Here is a 13,987-nt window from a genome sequence, read left to right as displayed (position 1 = left end):
TAATCAACCTTAAGTGACCCGTCCACTCAGCTGGCCCTGCAGACTCCTGGGGTATGTGTTTTCCTGCCATGCCGTCTTGATGAAGGCCAGCCACTGGGCTCCTGACACTTGCAGCCACACTTGTTACCTTTTATGGAAGGCAGCCCTGAGCACAGCCCTGAGCAATCCTTCAAGCACTGGCTGCCTCTGCTGGGCAGTACGCTGGATACATGTGTGAGCAGCAGACAACTAAGGAAAGGGTAAGAGACATTTTCCCCCAAGTCAGGGTTTCACTGTGTAGCCCTGGCTGTGTAAACCAGGCTGCCTTCGATCTCAGAGATCTTCCCTGCCTCTGCCTTGTGAGTGCTGGGATTAAAAGGTGTGTGCCACCTTTGCCCAGCTAAGGGGCAAGAGACATTTTAAAGAGATTTAAAAAAAATAGTAATAATAGTAAAGATAAAATAACACACTGTGCAGGGCAGCCAGATGTTTGGCTGTGCCCAGGGACTTAATGCCTGTGGAAGAAGAGACATTTATGCTGGGCTAACTGGCTTGAACAAATTACTTCATCCACCTGTGCCTGTTTTTAAGTTTGTCAAGAGCACTTGCCTTATGGCACTGAGGGGGCCGAGTCAGTCCATATTCAGGTATGCAGAATGCTTCCCTGCACACACTCAGCCGTGGCTGCTTAATATGGACACTGCGTGAACCAAACCTAGGGCTTCTCCCAGAAGTGCCTTTGAGGGATTACATGTTTGAGTTTTCACCTTTGCCTTTGGTTTTAACCTGACAGTCTAATGTTTCCATATAAAACCCAAGATAGGGGGCTGGAGAGTTGGCTAAGTAGTTAAGAGCACCGTCTGCTCTTCCAAGGGACCCTGGTTCGATTCCCAGCACCCACATGGCAGCTCACAACTGTCTGTAACACCAAGATCTGACACCCTCACACCAACGCACATAAATTTTAAAAAGTAAATAAAAATATTTTTTTTAAAAACCCAAGATAAAGGACCTCAATCTTGTCTTTATTTGCATGTGGTTACAGTTTATAAATACACTTGCCATTTTTCTCCTGTTCCCAAACTCCCCCAATACCTGGTAATGCTACCCAAACCCCCATTCTCACGGTCTCACTGTCCTCTCCCCCACGAGCAAGGGAGGGATGCTCCTCCCGTGTGCTTTCATCTTCACAGGGTCTATCTTGGTCCGTGTGGTGTGAGGCTGTCAAGGCCTCTGAAGGCTGGGGATGAGCACCGTGAAGCCTTGCAAGGTTCCTGTGATGTCCTCGCAAGTGGCCCTGGGACCCAGCTCCCTCCTTTGCCATGGTTAGAATGCAGAGAGGCCTGCTGGGGTCACAAGCCTTGTTGTCTGTGTCGGAGGCTGAATGGGTGGAGGCCTCTGGGAGCTGGTGGGTCTGCAACAAGGCCTCAGGCTTGCTAAGGCAGTAGTAGGAGTCCTGGGTGGGCAACGCCCTGCTAGTGTCCAGTTCTGCTCTGAAGAGGTGTCTGAGGCCAAGTCCGTCCCTTAGGGCTCTGCTTCTCAGAGCCTGCCCAGACCCTGTGAGTTCTGGTGGGGAGCAGCCTCAGGAAGAAGGTGCTAGACCCTCTCTCCTCCTTGCCTTTTCCCAGATGCCATCAGACATGGGTGGCGAATAGGTTCCTTGGCTCTGTCAGAGGGCGTGGCACCCTAGTGTCTCTGTCTCAGCCAGATGCCAAGCTTTGCCATCCTCCTGGTAGGGTGTAGAGAGCTCAGAAGGGCCGGGGGCTCCCTCTTCAGGAGTCGGGTATGGAGGCTCGGGGGGAGCTGGAGGGTCTCCAGGGCCCCGTGCACCCCCCAGCACTGGCCCGTTGTATATGTAGATATTGCCAGTGACAGTCACAGAGCCTCCACTCACATGGATGCCATTTGCACCTGTTGGGGAGAAGGCTCAGTTGAGGGGATGCTTCCTCCCAGTCCTGCCTCCCATTTGCTATTCTTTCCTCTGAGTCAGGTCTCACAGAGCCCAGGCTGTGTAGTGGGGGATGGCTCTGAAATCCAAAGCTTCCTTTTCCAGTGCCTGGACTACAGGTTCCTCCCAGCCCCAGCTTTGCTATAGTTTTCTCAAGTTCTGAACATACTGCTCCTTTCTGACTCTTCCCTTCTGTCTTGCCTCTGGATCTTTTTTTAAAAAATATATTTTATTAATTTATTCATATTACATCTAAATTGTTATCCCATCCCTTGTATCCTCCCATTCCTCCCTCCCTCCCATTTTCCCCTTACTCCCCTCCCCTATGTCTGTGACTGAGGGAGACCTCCTCCCCCTGTATATGCTCATAGGGTATCGAGTCTCTTCTTGGTAGCCTGCTACTCTGGATCTTTTTTATTTCACCTGGGCCTTGTTCTTTCTCTCTGCTGGCCCTCCCTCCCTCCCTCCCTCCCTCCCTTCCACCTTCTCTTCTTCCCTCCCTCCCCCCTATGGCCCTGCCCAGCTCACCATGGGCCACCTGGCCATGTTCCCCAGGCTCAGCCTCCAGCTCTGTGCCCTGGCCCAGGGGACTCTGCTGTTGTAGCACCACTTCCTCCAAGACTGGGGTCACCGGGGGTCCAGCAGGGGCTGGGGAAACGTCTCCAGACATGGGTAGGAGTGGCTCCGCCAGGTCAGGGAAATGTGGGTTGGTTCTTGGAGCGGGGCAAGGGGGAGACTCTTCTCCCTGTAGAAGAGGGTATAGAGAGAACCATCCACCTGTCAGAGAGACCTAGACATCACCTTAGTTTCCATGCTCCTACTCCTTGGGTTTCGGCAACTCGTCCCGTCTTTGCTTCTTGCCTCAGGGCCTTTGCACTCCAAGCTTCTCTAATTCCTAGGTCACTTTTTCCTAGAGTTCCCAGGTTAGCATCCTCATTTCTTCAGTGAACTGCTCAGGTATTCAGCGTTAACACAGGCTTCCCTGTGCACTCTGCCTAAAAGACCATAGCCTCATCTTCTGCTGTCACCCACTGTCCACCACGCTTTTATGATGGTTGCTACCTGATACACACACACACACAATCTTACACATGTGTGCATGCATATGTGTATATATAATGTATACATGATGGCTGCTGGTGTGGTGTTTTTGTTTTGTTTGAGGCAGGTTCTTACTCCAGCCCAGGCTGCCCTGAATTTCACTACATAGCCCCAGGCTAGCCACAAACTCATGGTGAGCCTTCTGCCTCAGCCTCCCAAGCGCTGCAATTTCAGGACTGAGCCACCACCCGTGGTGGCTGTTTCCCCCTGCGGCGCTGGCAATGGAGCCCAGGTCTTGTCCGTGCCAGCTAAATGCTCTAATATCCCTGGACTTTGCACTGTATTCTTGTTCCACTACTGTGCAGACTCCAGGACAGACAGGAGGCAGGTTCCCGGGCTGTAAATGGCGGCGCACTTAGCAAACAACTGGGCGGATGAATGGCGGAGGCTAAAGTCTGCCTTCCCTGACCTCGCAGGCCCGCCCCTCCTAGCTGGCTTCTTCCTTTACCTCTGGATGCTTCTTGAGCAGAGTACCTGAAACGAAGAACAAAAAGGGTTGAGAGGCCTCCCATTCCCAACCTCCCACCTTCTACGCCCCCTCCTCCTCCACCCTGTCCCCCCTATGCCCCCCCACCATGTGCTGCTGCCAACCCTAGTGTCCCAGAGGTCAATGGTATTGTTACCCTTATCCCTAGCGTCAGAATGATTGCTGGGTAGGAGAGGATGGCGTCTCAGGCACCCTGAGAGTCTTTTGCATGAGGGTTTCTCCTTCAATAGCCCTCCCCTCCATCACCACCTCCACGTGTGGATGGGGGACAGGGGTTCCTTCCTACCCAGCTTTCTGCAGAGAGAGGGGTGCCTCATCCAGGTGCAGGCCAGGATAGTGGTGAAAAGCAGAAAGAAGACCAGCGGCAGCAGGACGGCCAGCAGCAGCATCGTTCCTGCCAGGACAACAGAAGACAGTGATGACTCCAAAAGATAGGGCAGGAGCGGGAGGGGGCTTCTCCCAGAAGTCAGCCAGCCTTTTCCCTCTTTTGGAGCATTGCCCTTGGGCTGTGGACCAGGGGCTGAGGCCAGCCTTGGAAAGAGCTTTGGACCACACGAGAGACTCTGTCCTGAGCGGTGGGGTTTAAACTTCGAAGTCAGTGGATGAGGGGTGCTGGGGCATCTGGTTTTCAAGGCCAGAAGTAGGTGAAAGGCGGGTGGCGGTGATGTTTGGGTCCTAATGGGAGAGCCCTGTCTCTGTGACCTGGCTGTCCTACAGAGGGGCCACCAGGCCTGAGATTGCCCCTCTGTGCCTCTGAGAATGTCAGTTGCTGCAAGCTGCTCACGCTCGTGCTCCTGTCAGGGCTGAAGGAGAGAGGCAGAGAGATGGCATTTTGGCTCCCCATCTTACCCACACTAGTTCACCCACTGCTGTGGCCTAAGGGAGTACAGCATGCAAGGCACGGAGAGAAACTGGACCAGAGTCTGGACGTCTGTGTGCCCGTCTTTTAAGTCAGCTCACCTATCTGAGCATCAGTTTGTCATCTATACAACAACCAGGCTAACAGACCTACTGACCAAAAATCCTAGCTCAGAAGTAACTAATGATACGTGATGCAGAGCTGAGACTTCCTGAGAGGGCATGGAGAAATACTCTTGATACGCTGAAGGGGCTGGGGAAGAGTGCAGTGGTTCAGTGATAACCCCTTCCTCTCCAAAAAAAAAAAAAAAAAAAAAATTCAAGTGATAAAACATTTCTATCACGCTTTTAGTTTAAAAAAAAGTGAGTAGAAATGCATAGGAAATATATGGGAGGAGAGAGATCAAAGCAGTAGAGTAAAAGGGCTGTAAGTTCAATGGGTGAATTTTAGCTACATTTTTATTCTCTCTCTCCCTCCTCCCACTTTCAGAGACAGTGCCCCATGCAGCCTGGCCTCCACCCCCCAAATGCAAAGATGACAGGCATGCACCACCACTCCCGGTATGAATTTACAAAAATAAAACGAAACAGCAAATCAAAACTCTATGGCATGTGCACCTTATAAGTGGGCCCCAAATAAGACCAGATACTGAAAACAGGATTTACACACACACACACACACACACACACACACACACACACACACACGGTGATTTCAGGCTAATCATTTGACACCTCAGTTTTCTCTTCCCATCAGTGAGCATGAGTAATTCCACTTTACAGAATCGTTAAGCAAATGACGTGGGATCACTGAGGAGCTCAGAGTAGTTCTCAATCCTTGGAAGCTATAATTACAAATATCTGGCCATCCAACCCTGTTTCCACATTCTGCCAATTAGTAATGATTACAGTCATCAGAAGCAACCTACAGTCAGCCACCAGGCTGGGAAGCTAGTGGGTTTCCTGGAAGACAGAAACCAAGATGCAAGAAAACCTAGAAAGAGTCAAACGGGGATCGCGTCTCCCATGGAGTGTGTAACTGAACGGTGAGGTATTCGATTAGTAAGTGAATCCTCTGACAAGCTCTAGGATGGAACTGTGTCCAGAAGTAATGACAAAGTCCCAGCGTACAAGTGTTTCCTGGAATGATGCGTATGATTTTCAAAGTGTGGAAGAAAACAGCCCAGAGATGTTCTAATCCCCAGGCTCTTTTTTGAGGCAATCTTGCTCTGTAGCCCAGGCTGGCCTCAAACTCTTGATTCTCCTGCCTCAGCCTTCCACGCGTCGGGATTACATGGGTATTCCGCCACAGCTAGCTTTCCAAAGTTTTGTTTTTTCCTTTGGTAGCACTTGGATTTAAACCTTGCCTTGTGCATCCCAGGCAAGCAGTCTACCATTGATTTGGATGCCTGCCCCTTCCAACTTCTTTGGAAGAGGGATGTTTCTTTTTCTTTCTTTCTTTCTTTTCTTTTTTTTTTTTTTTTTTTTTTTTTTTTTTTGTCTAATCCAGGGAGGAAAGATGCACGGTTCTACTGTTTTTCTAGATGAGGGAGTTTGAGGCATTTGCCCAGATCTTGCCTCATGTCCCTCAGCCCAGCATCCTACCTGGCTGTGGTGGGTTTTTACAGACGGTGTCAGAGTCAGAGGTGCCTGGAACTGCCTCCACCAGGCCCTGGGTCTCACATCTGTGGAGAAAACAGGACTGTGAGCTCCTCCTGCTCCCTCGGTGCCCAGCTCCCGGAACATGGTGGTGGGGACCGGCCAGGTGAGCACACGGAGTCAAGGATGGGGGGGGGGCGGGCGGATGACAACCTTCAGGCTTCCTGGAGTGTGTTGGGGGAGGGGGGACACGCGGGGTGGGAAGGGGCACTCTCACCTGGTATGGGGTTGGCAGCGGGCTGTAGGGGAGGAAGTGTTCTGGAAGTGTCCTGGCTTGCAGGGGACACAGGTGGTGTCAGTATCTGTAAGTTCATCTGGCAAAAGGGAGGCCAGTCAGGGTGAGTGGACAAGTGTGAGCCCAGCTGTGGGCTTCCTTTATGCCTCCTCCTTGTCAACCAATCTGTTCTATAGCTGTTACCTTCCCCAAGCTTGGCTTTGCAGCCTGCCATTTTCCCCAAGCTTCCCCAGTGCTGACAGGAGCCACCTTCAGAGCTCCTCACACCTCTCCCAACTCACATCTTGCAGCCCCCCCACCCCCGCCCCCGCCCCACTCCTTGCTACAGACACAGTACCATGTTCCCTTGCTCTAGCCTCCCAGCTGCCTTTCACTGGCAGTCCTCAGTGACCTCTGACCTGTGACCTCGGCTTCCGTGCCAGGCAGGCAGACTACAAGTTCGCAGTGCACACACTCGTTGTCCGAATAAACACAGGTCATCCCGGGCTTACAGCGGCACTCGGGTTTGCGATCACTGGTGCACGGGGAAACCTCCTCAAAGCCCAGCACTGGCAGAGAGAGAGGGGGGTTAGAGTCAGGGAGGAGCTGGGGTCCCCAGGAGTACCCATCATCCAGGTGCATCCCCCCCCCCACTTACCAGAGTCACAGGGGCGGCACAGATGGCAGATGGAGAGATGGTTCCAGTGTTCGTTGTAGGAATTCGGGGGGCAAGTCTGGCAAGCTGTGTCTTGGCTGTGGCTGCATACAGCAGAGACAAACTTGCCTGTGAGGCAAGTGGGGTTAAAAAGGGTATCAGGAGACGAGTAGTCTATCCCTGTCTCTGCTGCTTGCTGCATGCTGTGGAGCCTCTTTGTCCCCCATCCTGCCTTCATGGCTACCTCTTCAAATCAGTGCCCGTGTGACAACGGCTAATGCTTCTCAGTTGGTCTCAACTAGCTTAGTTTTACCAGTGTTGGTGTCACTCTGACCCACCTCTAACACCTAGGCTTCCTAGGGCCACTGTTCTCACCTGGGGGACAGCGAGAGCAGCAGACGTGATGTTCGGGCTCGTAGTATTCTTTGTCCTGGTCCCTGCAAGTTTGGTTTTCAATGCGATATGGGGGCACCTTCCAGGGGAGGCGGAGACAGAGAAGAATGAACAGTCAGCTCTGGAGGGCAGAAGGGCTAGGTAGAAGCCTGCCCAGGCCCTCTTTCCCACTTGGCCCATCCCACCTAAAGCCCTCCCTCACCAGCTGGGGCTGAGATGCCACCAGGAACCCGCAGAGTCCCAGCAGGAGTGGCCCCCAGACCAGGCCGCAGGGAGAGAAGGCCCCAGGCAGACGCATGGCGGCCTTTCGGGTCGGCTGACCAGATCGGGTGGAGGCCTGAGAGGAAGGTGGGAAGCCCGGACGTCCTGAGCAGCGTTGGCCACGACTTCCCAAGCCTCTCGGCTGGGGCCGACGTGCCCCCCGGGGGCCGGGAGCGGCCGGGCCTGGCCTCCAGGGCTCCAGCGCCGGGCTCAGGAAGTGGGAGTGGAGAGAGCCGGCCGGGGGCGGGGGCAGGGAGCTCTGGGAGCAGAGGCAGGCCTGTCGCAATCGCGACGGGGGGAAGAGGAACAGGCTTGGCCGCCTCGCTCCACGGAGGGCGGGAGGGGGGTTGGCCGGGAAAGCACGTGAGAGCTGCAGGCCCGGAACCGGCCTCCACCTTTCTTTGGAAGCCTGGCCCCTACAGGGGCTGCAGATTAAGAACACCCGATGGGCCGGCGGAAAGAGGGGCGCAGAGCCAGTGGCTAACCCTCATTCAGGCTGCCCTCCAAGAGCCTGGGGCACAGCTGACCTGGCAACACAGAGATGTTGAGGCAGAGCAGTGGACAGCTGGGTGCCAGATCTGCAATGCGGAGCCACCAGGGAATGACAGTGAACCCGGCCGAGACACTCAGAGATGGCTAGCTTATGCAGCGGCTGGCCAGTCACATCATTTGGCGGAGACCGTGGGCCTGCCCCCACTCTGTGACTTTGTAAAGAAAAACAACCACAGTAACAAGCCACCAGGCCTCCGCCCTGCTGGTCCACCCACACCACACACTAGTGGGCACACAAGACATTGGCAAGAGTGCAGCTGGCTTTGAACCTGTCCTCCTGACCTCTGGGACCCTCTCTCAAAGGGGGAAGACATGGAAACCCAGGTCCTGGTGAGTGGGGACCTCTGGGCTTGGGCTGGGTAGCCCAGTTTCAGCCGTGTGCCCATAAGCCTGTGCCTCTCTTTAAACAGGGGGACCTGAGAGAGGCCAGCCATCTTACTTTCTGGAGAAGACCTGCTCACGGTACCGGGGTCCTTTAGCCTGTTGGCCCTTTTCTTCCCGACGTTAATAGCCTTGCCACCTCCCAACCCCATCTCCAAATTTGAGTCCATGCCTCCAGGAAGCCTTGGAGGCCCCAAGGAAGACCAAAGCCTGTCTTGTGCTGCCTGTCTGCTCCCAACTAGGCTGTGAGCTGGCCTGGTTTGGATATTAAGACTGGGCTCACAGAGTTTAGCATGATCTGGCCTATGCGACAGGCCAGGTACATGCATGGAATGAGTGAAGGTGGTCCACATAGCTTAGCCACTCTGGCAGAGTCTACCTGCACTCCAGACCCCAGGCCATGTCAGCAATCCGCCTGCCTTCCTTGTCACTCAGGGGAGTCTCCTCTGGGACAAGGGGATGTCTTCTTTTGCAAGGCTCACCTGAGAACGGGCCTTCTCCATGGTGGATAGGATATCCAGACAGGCTTTCAGTGGAGATGTGAAACACTGGTGCAGAAGTGAGTTTTAGAAAATACCCAGGGGTCCTGCCTTGGGAGTTTGATATATCACTCTGTGCTGTCCCCTCACTGGATGTAGGTCATCGGGTTTGACGCTGGAGACTGTCTGTCTGTACATCAGCAGGCCAAGGCCAAGGCCACCTGGCAAGGAAGGGGACCCCTGATAGCAGACCCACTCTGGCTTCTCTTCCTTCTAGGCCCAGGGAGTTGGGGCAAGGCCTAGACTCACTGGCATCTCTTAAGAGCATAAAGGACAGGTGGGTAGCAGCTTTACACAGTTGGGATCCGCCATGTTGTCATTACTTAGCTTTAACTTGTGGCCAGTCTTTTTTCTTCATATAGTATATGTATCTTTTTTTTTTTTTTTCTTTTCCTGAGACAGGGCTTCTCTGTGTAGCCCTGGCTGTCCTAGAACTTGCTCTGTAGACCAGAGATCCACCTGCCTCTGCCTCCTAAGTGCTGGGATTAAAATCATGTGCCACCACTGTCTGTCAGTATGTGTTTTTAAGGTTTCATAGATAGACTAGTAGATTCTCACTTAATTTTTTTTTTTACTTGTTTATCTGTATATTTATATAGTAAGCATGTGAGTGTGGACACTTTCTGAGTCAGAACTCAGAAAGATGGGAGGACTCTTGGCAGCCTATAGGGCCTGCAGACAGACAGCTCAATGCAAAACGGGTATTTGGATGCCTCTCCAACCTTCTTCTGGAGGGTCGGGACTCGGGGAGGAGAAATCTTCAAATTCTTAGTGTGAGCATCATTGTCTTTACCTCTTGTGCTTTTTACCAGCTTCTGGAAACTTTTATCTGTATTTACTGAGCAATACCAGAGCAGGACTAATGCCCTCACAGATTCCTGAAAGGTGTGAAGGGCTCCTCTCCCAGGCCTCCTTCAGAGGGGATTGCTGAAATGCCCTTCTCCCCACAGCTGATGAGTAATCCCCAGAGAGAACTGGTGTCAGTGGGACCCTCTAAATACTCCTTACCTTTCTTTTAGCCAACTGATGCCCTTGGCCAGCCCAGGGACTGGCATGCACCGAGAAATGGACATAGCAGATGAGAAGTAGCCCTCTCCAGAGTGTTTGGAATGTCAGTGGGACCAAAGCCTTTCCCAGTTACTCTCAATCTTGGTAACCTTGCTCCTTAGAAGACATTTGGACATATCTTAAGACATTTTAGGTTGCAACTGCTTAGAATTCCCATTATCACCTAGTGCACATAGGCCAGGGATGTTGCTGTGACCCGCAGTGCAAGGCAAGCCCAGACAACAAGGAGTTGCCTGGCTGAGAATGCCAGCAATGCCGAACTTGTTAAGCCCTGTACTAACCAAAGGAATACATCTCTAATGGGGAACATCTAAGCATCTTTCCAGGACACTAAACTGAGGATGGCAGAGAGAAATCCTCTGGTCCATCATGTTACATTTATACTACATAAAGGAAGATAAAAGGATGATTGTATTTGCCACAATAGGCAGCTCTGTAGTTAGTGCTAAGTGTAAGAGTAAAGGGAGACAGTTAATTGGGTGACTCATTTTTGCCCCAAAAACATAAAAGAAGGCTGAAAAGAAAAAGGTGAAGGAAATTTCGATGAATAGACCGCAAATCAGTGTGCTACCTGAGGAAGTCCAGATGTTTGATGGTTTCCCAGTGTACACTCTCTGTCTGTCAAAAACCAACCTTGGATCCTAGCCAAGATGTGAAATGCTGTTGTCTGCAGAGTGGGCCATCAAGTAGTAACCCATAAGTTGGGCACAGCAGTGTACATCTGTAACCTCAGCACTTGGACGATGGGGTAGGAGGACTGGGGATTTGAAAACAGCCTGGGCCAAGTCAGTGTCTCAGAAACAAAACAAAGCAGAAATATTAGCCACTGGTCACTGAAGTCACCAAGATAAGTGAGCCTGGTGCTTGTCCTGGGACAGCTTAAGATATGATCCACACACATGTAAGCATATGCACGTGAGCACAGGTGCATAAGCAGGCCAGTTCATTAACAGTAAAGGCCAGGAGGTGTTGATGTGGGCTGGCTTTCCTTAGGAGTGTGGAGGAAAAAGGAATTTCTGCCAATCAGCTCTCTCTGGAATGAAGGGTCAGGAAGACCTGTGAATCCGGTGTGGCCATACTAAGGGTTGGTAGGTGGCTGGTATGGGGCAGGGAAAGCAGCCTCTTACTTAAAGGATGGCTTTGGAGCTCTGGGGGAGGCAGTGTGAAGCCCTGGGAAGTGGGTCTTTCTCAGACAAGATTAACAACAACAACAACAAGGCCCCTGACATGCCATACAAGACTGCCAGTCAGGAAAGCAGCATCAGACTTGAAAACCCCAACCCCTGGGTAACCCTGAAGAAGTCACTTTGTCCTCATGCCTTAGCTCCCCCATGTACTGAGCAGGAGGCTAGGCCTTACATACCACTTCCTGCTCCTTCATTCTTTGTCCATCTGTTTTTCCTTCCTCCTGTACTTATTTATTTATTTATTTAGAGACAGGGTCTCACTGTGTAGCTCTGGTTGTCCTAGCACTCACCATATAGACCAGGCTGGCCTTGAACTCATAGAGATCCACCTGACTCTCAAGTGCTGGCATCGAAGGATGTACCACTATGCCCCGCATAGGAATGCCTTTCAAAGACAAACAGTTTAAAAATAAAGATGGAAGTCATAGAGTAACACCTATGATGTGGTCCTTCCTGCTTATGATTATTTTTTTTAAACATTTTGAAATGCACGTAAACTGGCATGTGGCACATATCTGTAATAGTAATAGTTAGGAAGTTGATAGCAGGAGGGATCATAAATTCAAGGCAAAGCAAGTTTAAGGTGAGTTATACATTCAAGGCCTGTTTCAACGTACAGCACACCAAAACATGCAAGTCTAAAAGACACCCAGAAAGAGACAGATGATAGACAACCCCAGTGGGTCCCTTTAGGTGGGAGGAGGGAAAGAAATGGAGCCCCAGGAAGCTTTTATTGTTTTATGTATTTCTGCATTTCTGGGGAACTATACTATGACAAAAATGGATGCACAGTCCCAGCACGTGGAGAGCTGAGGCAGGAGCACTACTGTGAGTTCCAGGCCAGCCTGGGCTACAAAAGAATGCCCTGGTTTGGGGACAAAAGTGTGTGTGCACATATATATATTTGCATGAATATGTGTGTATTTGTTTGCATGTGTGTGTGTGTGTGTGTGTGTGTGTGTGTGTGTAATATTTCAAATGGGACTCTGAGCAAAGTACAGGACTCTGACGTCTCTCACAACAGGCTTGCTCTGGCCCATTCCAGATCTCTAGTACTGTGGTCTCCAAGCCAAGCCACTCTCTTGTACTCTGTCAGGACACGCCACAGTCACCATACTCTTTAGGCCAGGCAATTCTCACAGTCCTTGAGGTGAAAACTATTTGTCATGCTGCCTTAAGCCAGTACTTGGATTTCAGGCCCAGCTAGCAAACAGAAGAGGCAGGGAGGAGCCAGCTTCTCAGAACCTCACAGACCAAACAGTCAGGGGAACCTGGCACCCTGCCTGTAGGACACTCACTAGTCTAAGGGGGAATGGGGTTCCTAGGGGCGTCTGGTGATACAGAGAGGTAGGAACAGTTCAGAGTCACACAGCCAAGGAGACAGCATCAAATCCTTCGGCTTTGTGTGGGATTGACCAAGCCTCTATGGCTGGTCTGTCTCAGAAGGTAAATGGCAAGAGGCAACTTCAGAGGAGAAGATTCTTTGATTTCTGTTTATAACTGCTGCTATTTTGCTTTCTGATGTCAGAAAATTGCCTTTTGTTTTGGAGGGTCAGTTTCTGCATCTGAAAAATAAAGAGCGGGCCAGTCCTCCCTCTCTTACAGGAGGTTTCATGAATGCGTGTCACGGCGGCTGGGATACAGCTTGGCTAGCAAGTGGAACCCTGATTGACAGGCAGGCTCTCGTTTTAGGAACGAGATGAGGTGGGCTGGAGAGACGGCTCAGAGGTTAAGAGCACTGGCTGCTCTTCCAAATGTCCTGAGTTCAGTTCCCAGCAACCACATGGTGGCTCAGGAGCACCTGTAACGAGACCTTCTGGCGTGCAGGTGTACATGCAGGTAAAACACTGTGTGCATAATAAATAATACATAATCTCATTAAAAATGAGATGAGGCACTACCTTGAGCAAACGCCTTGTTCTTCAAGATTCAGCTGCAGTGCCAGGCTCCAGGGTGTCACTTGAAATGTGTCTGTCCCCTCTCCTGCCTCCCCCAGGTTCCCAGGGCACTTGGCTCTTAACCTCTGCCTCCAGAATCCTTATCTTGCTACATTTCAGCTACTTGTTATGCAGGCCTGTTTCCTTCCCTGAGCCTCTCTGGCTGCGTAAGGTTTGTGTGTACAGGTCTGGGGGCCCACAGCGAACACCTCTGCCTGTTACTGCTGGAGAGAAGGTATGTGGTACGAAGAGCCAGTGAGCACACCGGGCCACTTGGGGTTGCTCTCTACATGGTTCAAGTGAGGATACCCCAAGCAGTGCGAGGCCTGGACTGGCTCTCCAGCAGCTCCTTGCATCTCCTTCTTTTTGGGTCTGAGCCTTTGAAGTGTGTAAACCTGTGTGGTTACTGCTTGATGCTTGCATCTCTCTCTCTCTCCCCCCAGCTGGCTTGGGTTGAGGGAGAAAAACACAGCCCTGATAAAAATGACTCCTAGGACAGTGTGCCCACCTTCCTTGCCCCAGATAACAGCGTGGACACAGCTCTTGTTCTCTCCCAGTGTCTGCCATCCCTGCCTGGCCCTGGACTTTTGGTTTGTGCCCACAAAGATCTGCCTGCCCCTGCCCCCCCCCCCACACACACACATTGCCTCTGGTGCCCACATTCCTGTAACCCTGTGACCACAACAGGGGACATTACACATTCCTAGCCTATCAGCCAATGATTTCAAAAAGAACAGAATGTCCTAGGACCTGGCCCAGCCCCCTACT

The 13,987-nt window shown here is 51.7% G+C and overlaps 1 protein-coding gene across 1 annotated transcript; it reads right to left on the bottom strand.

Annotated features, from left to right (window-relative positions):
* Positions 1-983: 983 nt before the first annotated feature.
* LTBR (lymphotoxin beta receptor) lies at positions 984-7,824 on the bottom strand. Its single transcript, XM_084765439.1, has 10 exons — positions 7,497-7,824; positions 7,277-7,373; positions 6,905-7,030; positions 6,666-6,815; positions 6,250-6,346; positions 5,979-6,058; positions 3,802-3,909; positions 3,477-3,502; positions 2,456-2,672; positions 984-1,890 (listed from the first exon to the last, which is right to left on the bottom strand). Exons 1-10 carry the CDS (start codon positions 7,590-7,592, stop codon positions 1,649-1,651), a joined length of 1,239 nt encoding a protein of 412 aa, XP_084621565.1. The 5' UTR covers positions 7,593-7,824; the 3' UTR covers positions 984-1,648.
* Between the last annotated feature and the right edge of the window lie 6,163 nt (positions 7,825-13,987).

The sequence above is a fragment of the Acomys minous genome (assembly GCF_964271855.1).
Source record: "Acomys minous genome assembly, chromosome: 17".
Lineage (NCBI taxonomy): Eukaryota > Metazoa > Chordata > Mammalia > Rodentia > Muridae > Acomys > Acomys minous.
Note: the sequence above shows the minus strand (reverse complement) of the source record. Positions and strands in the feature narration are given on the sequence as shown.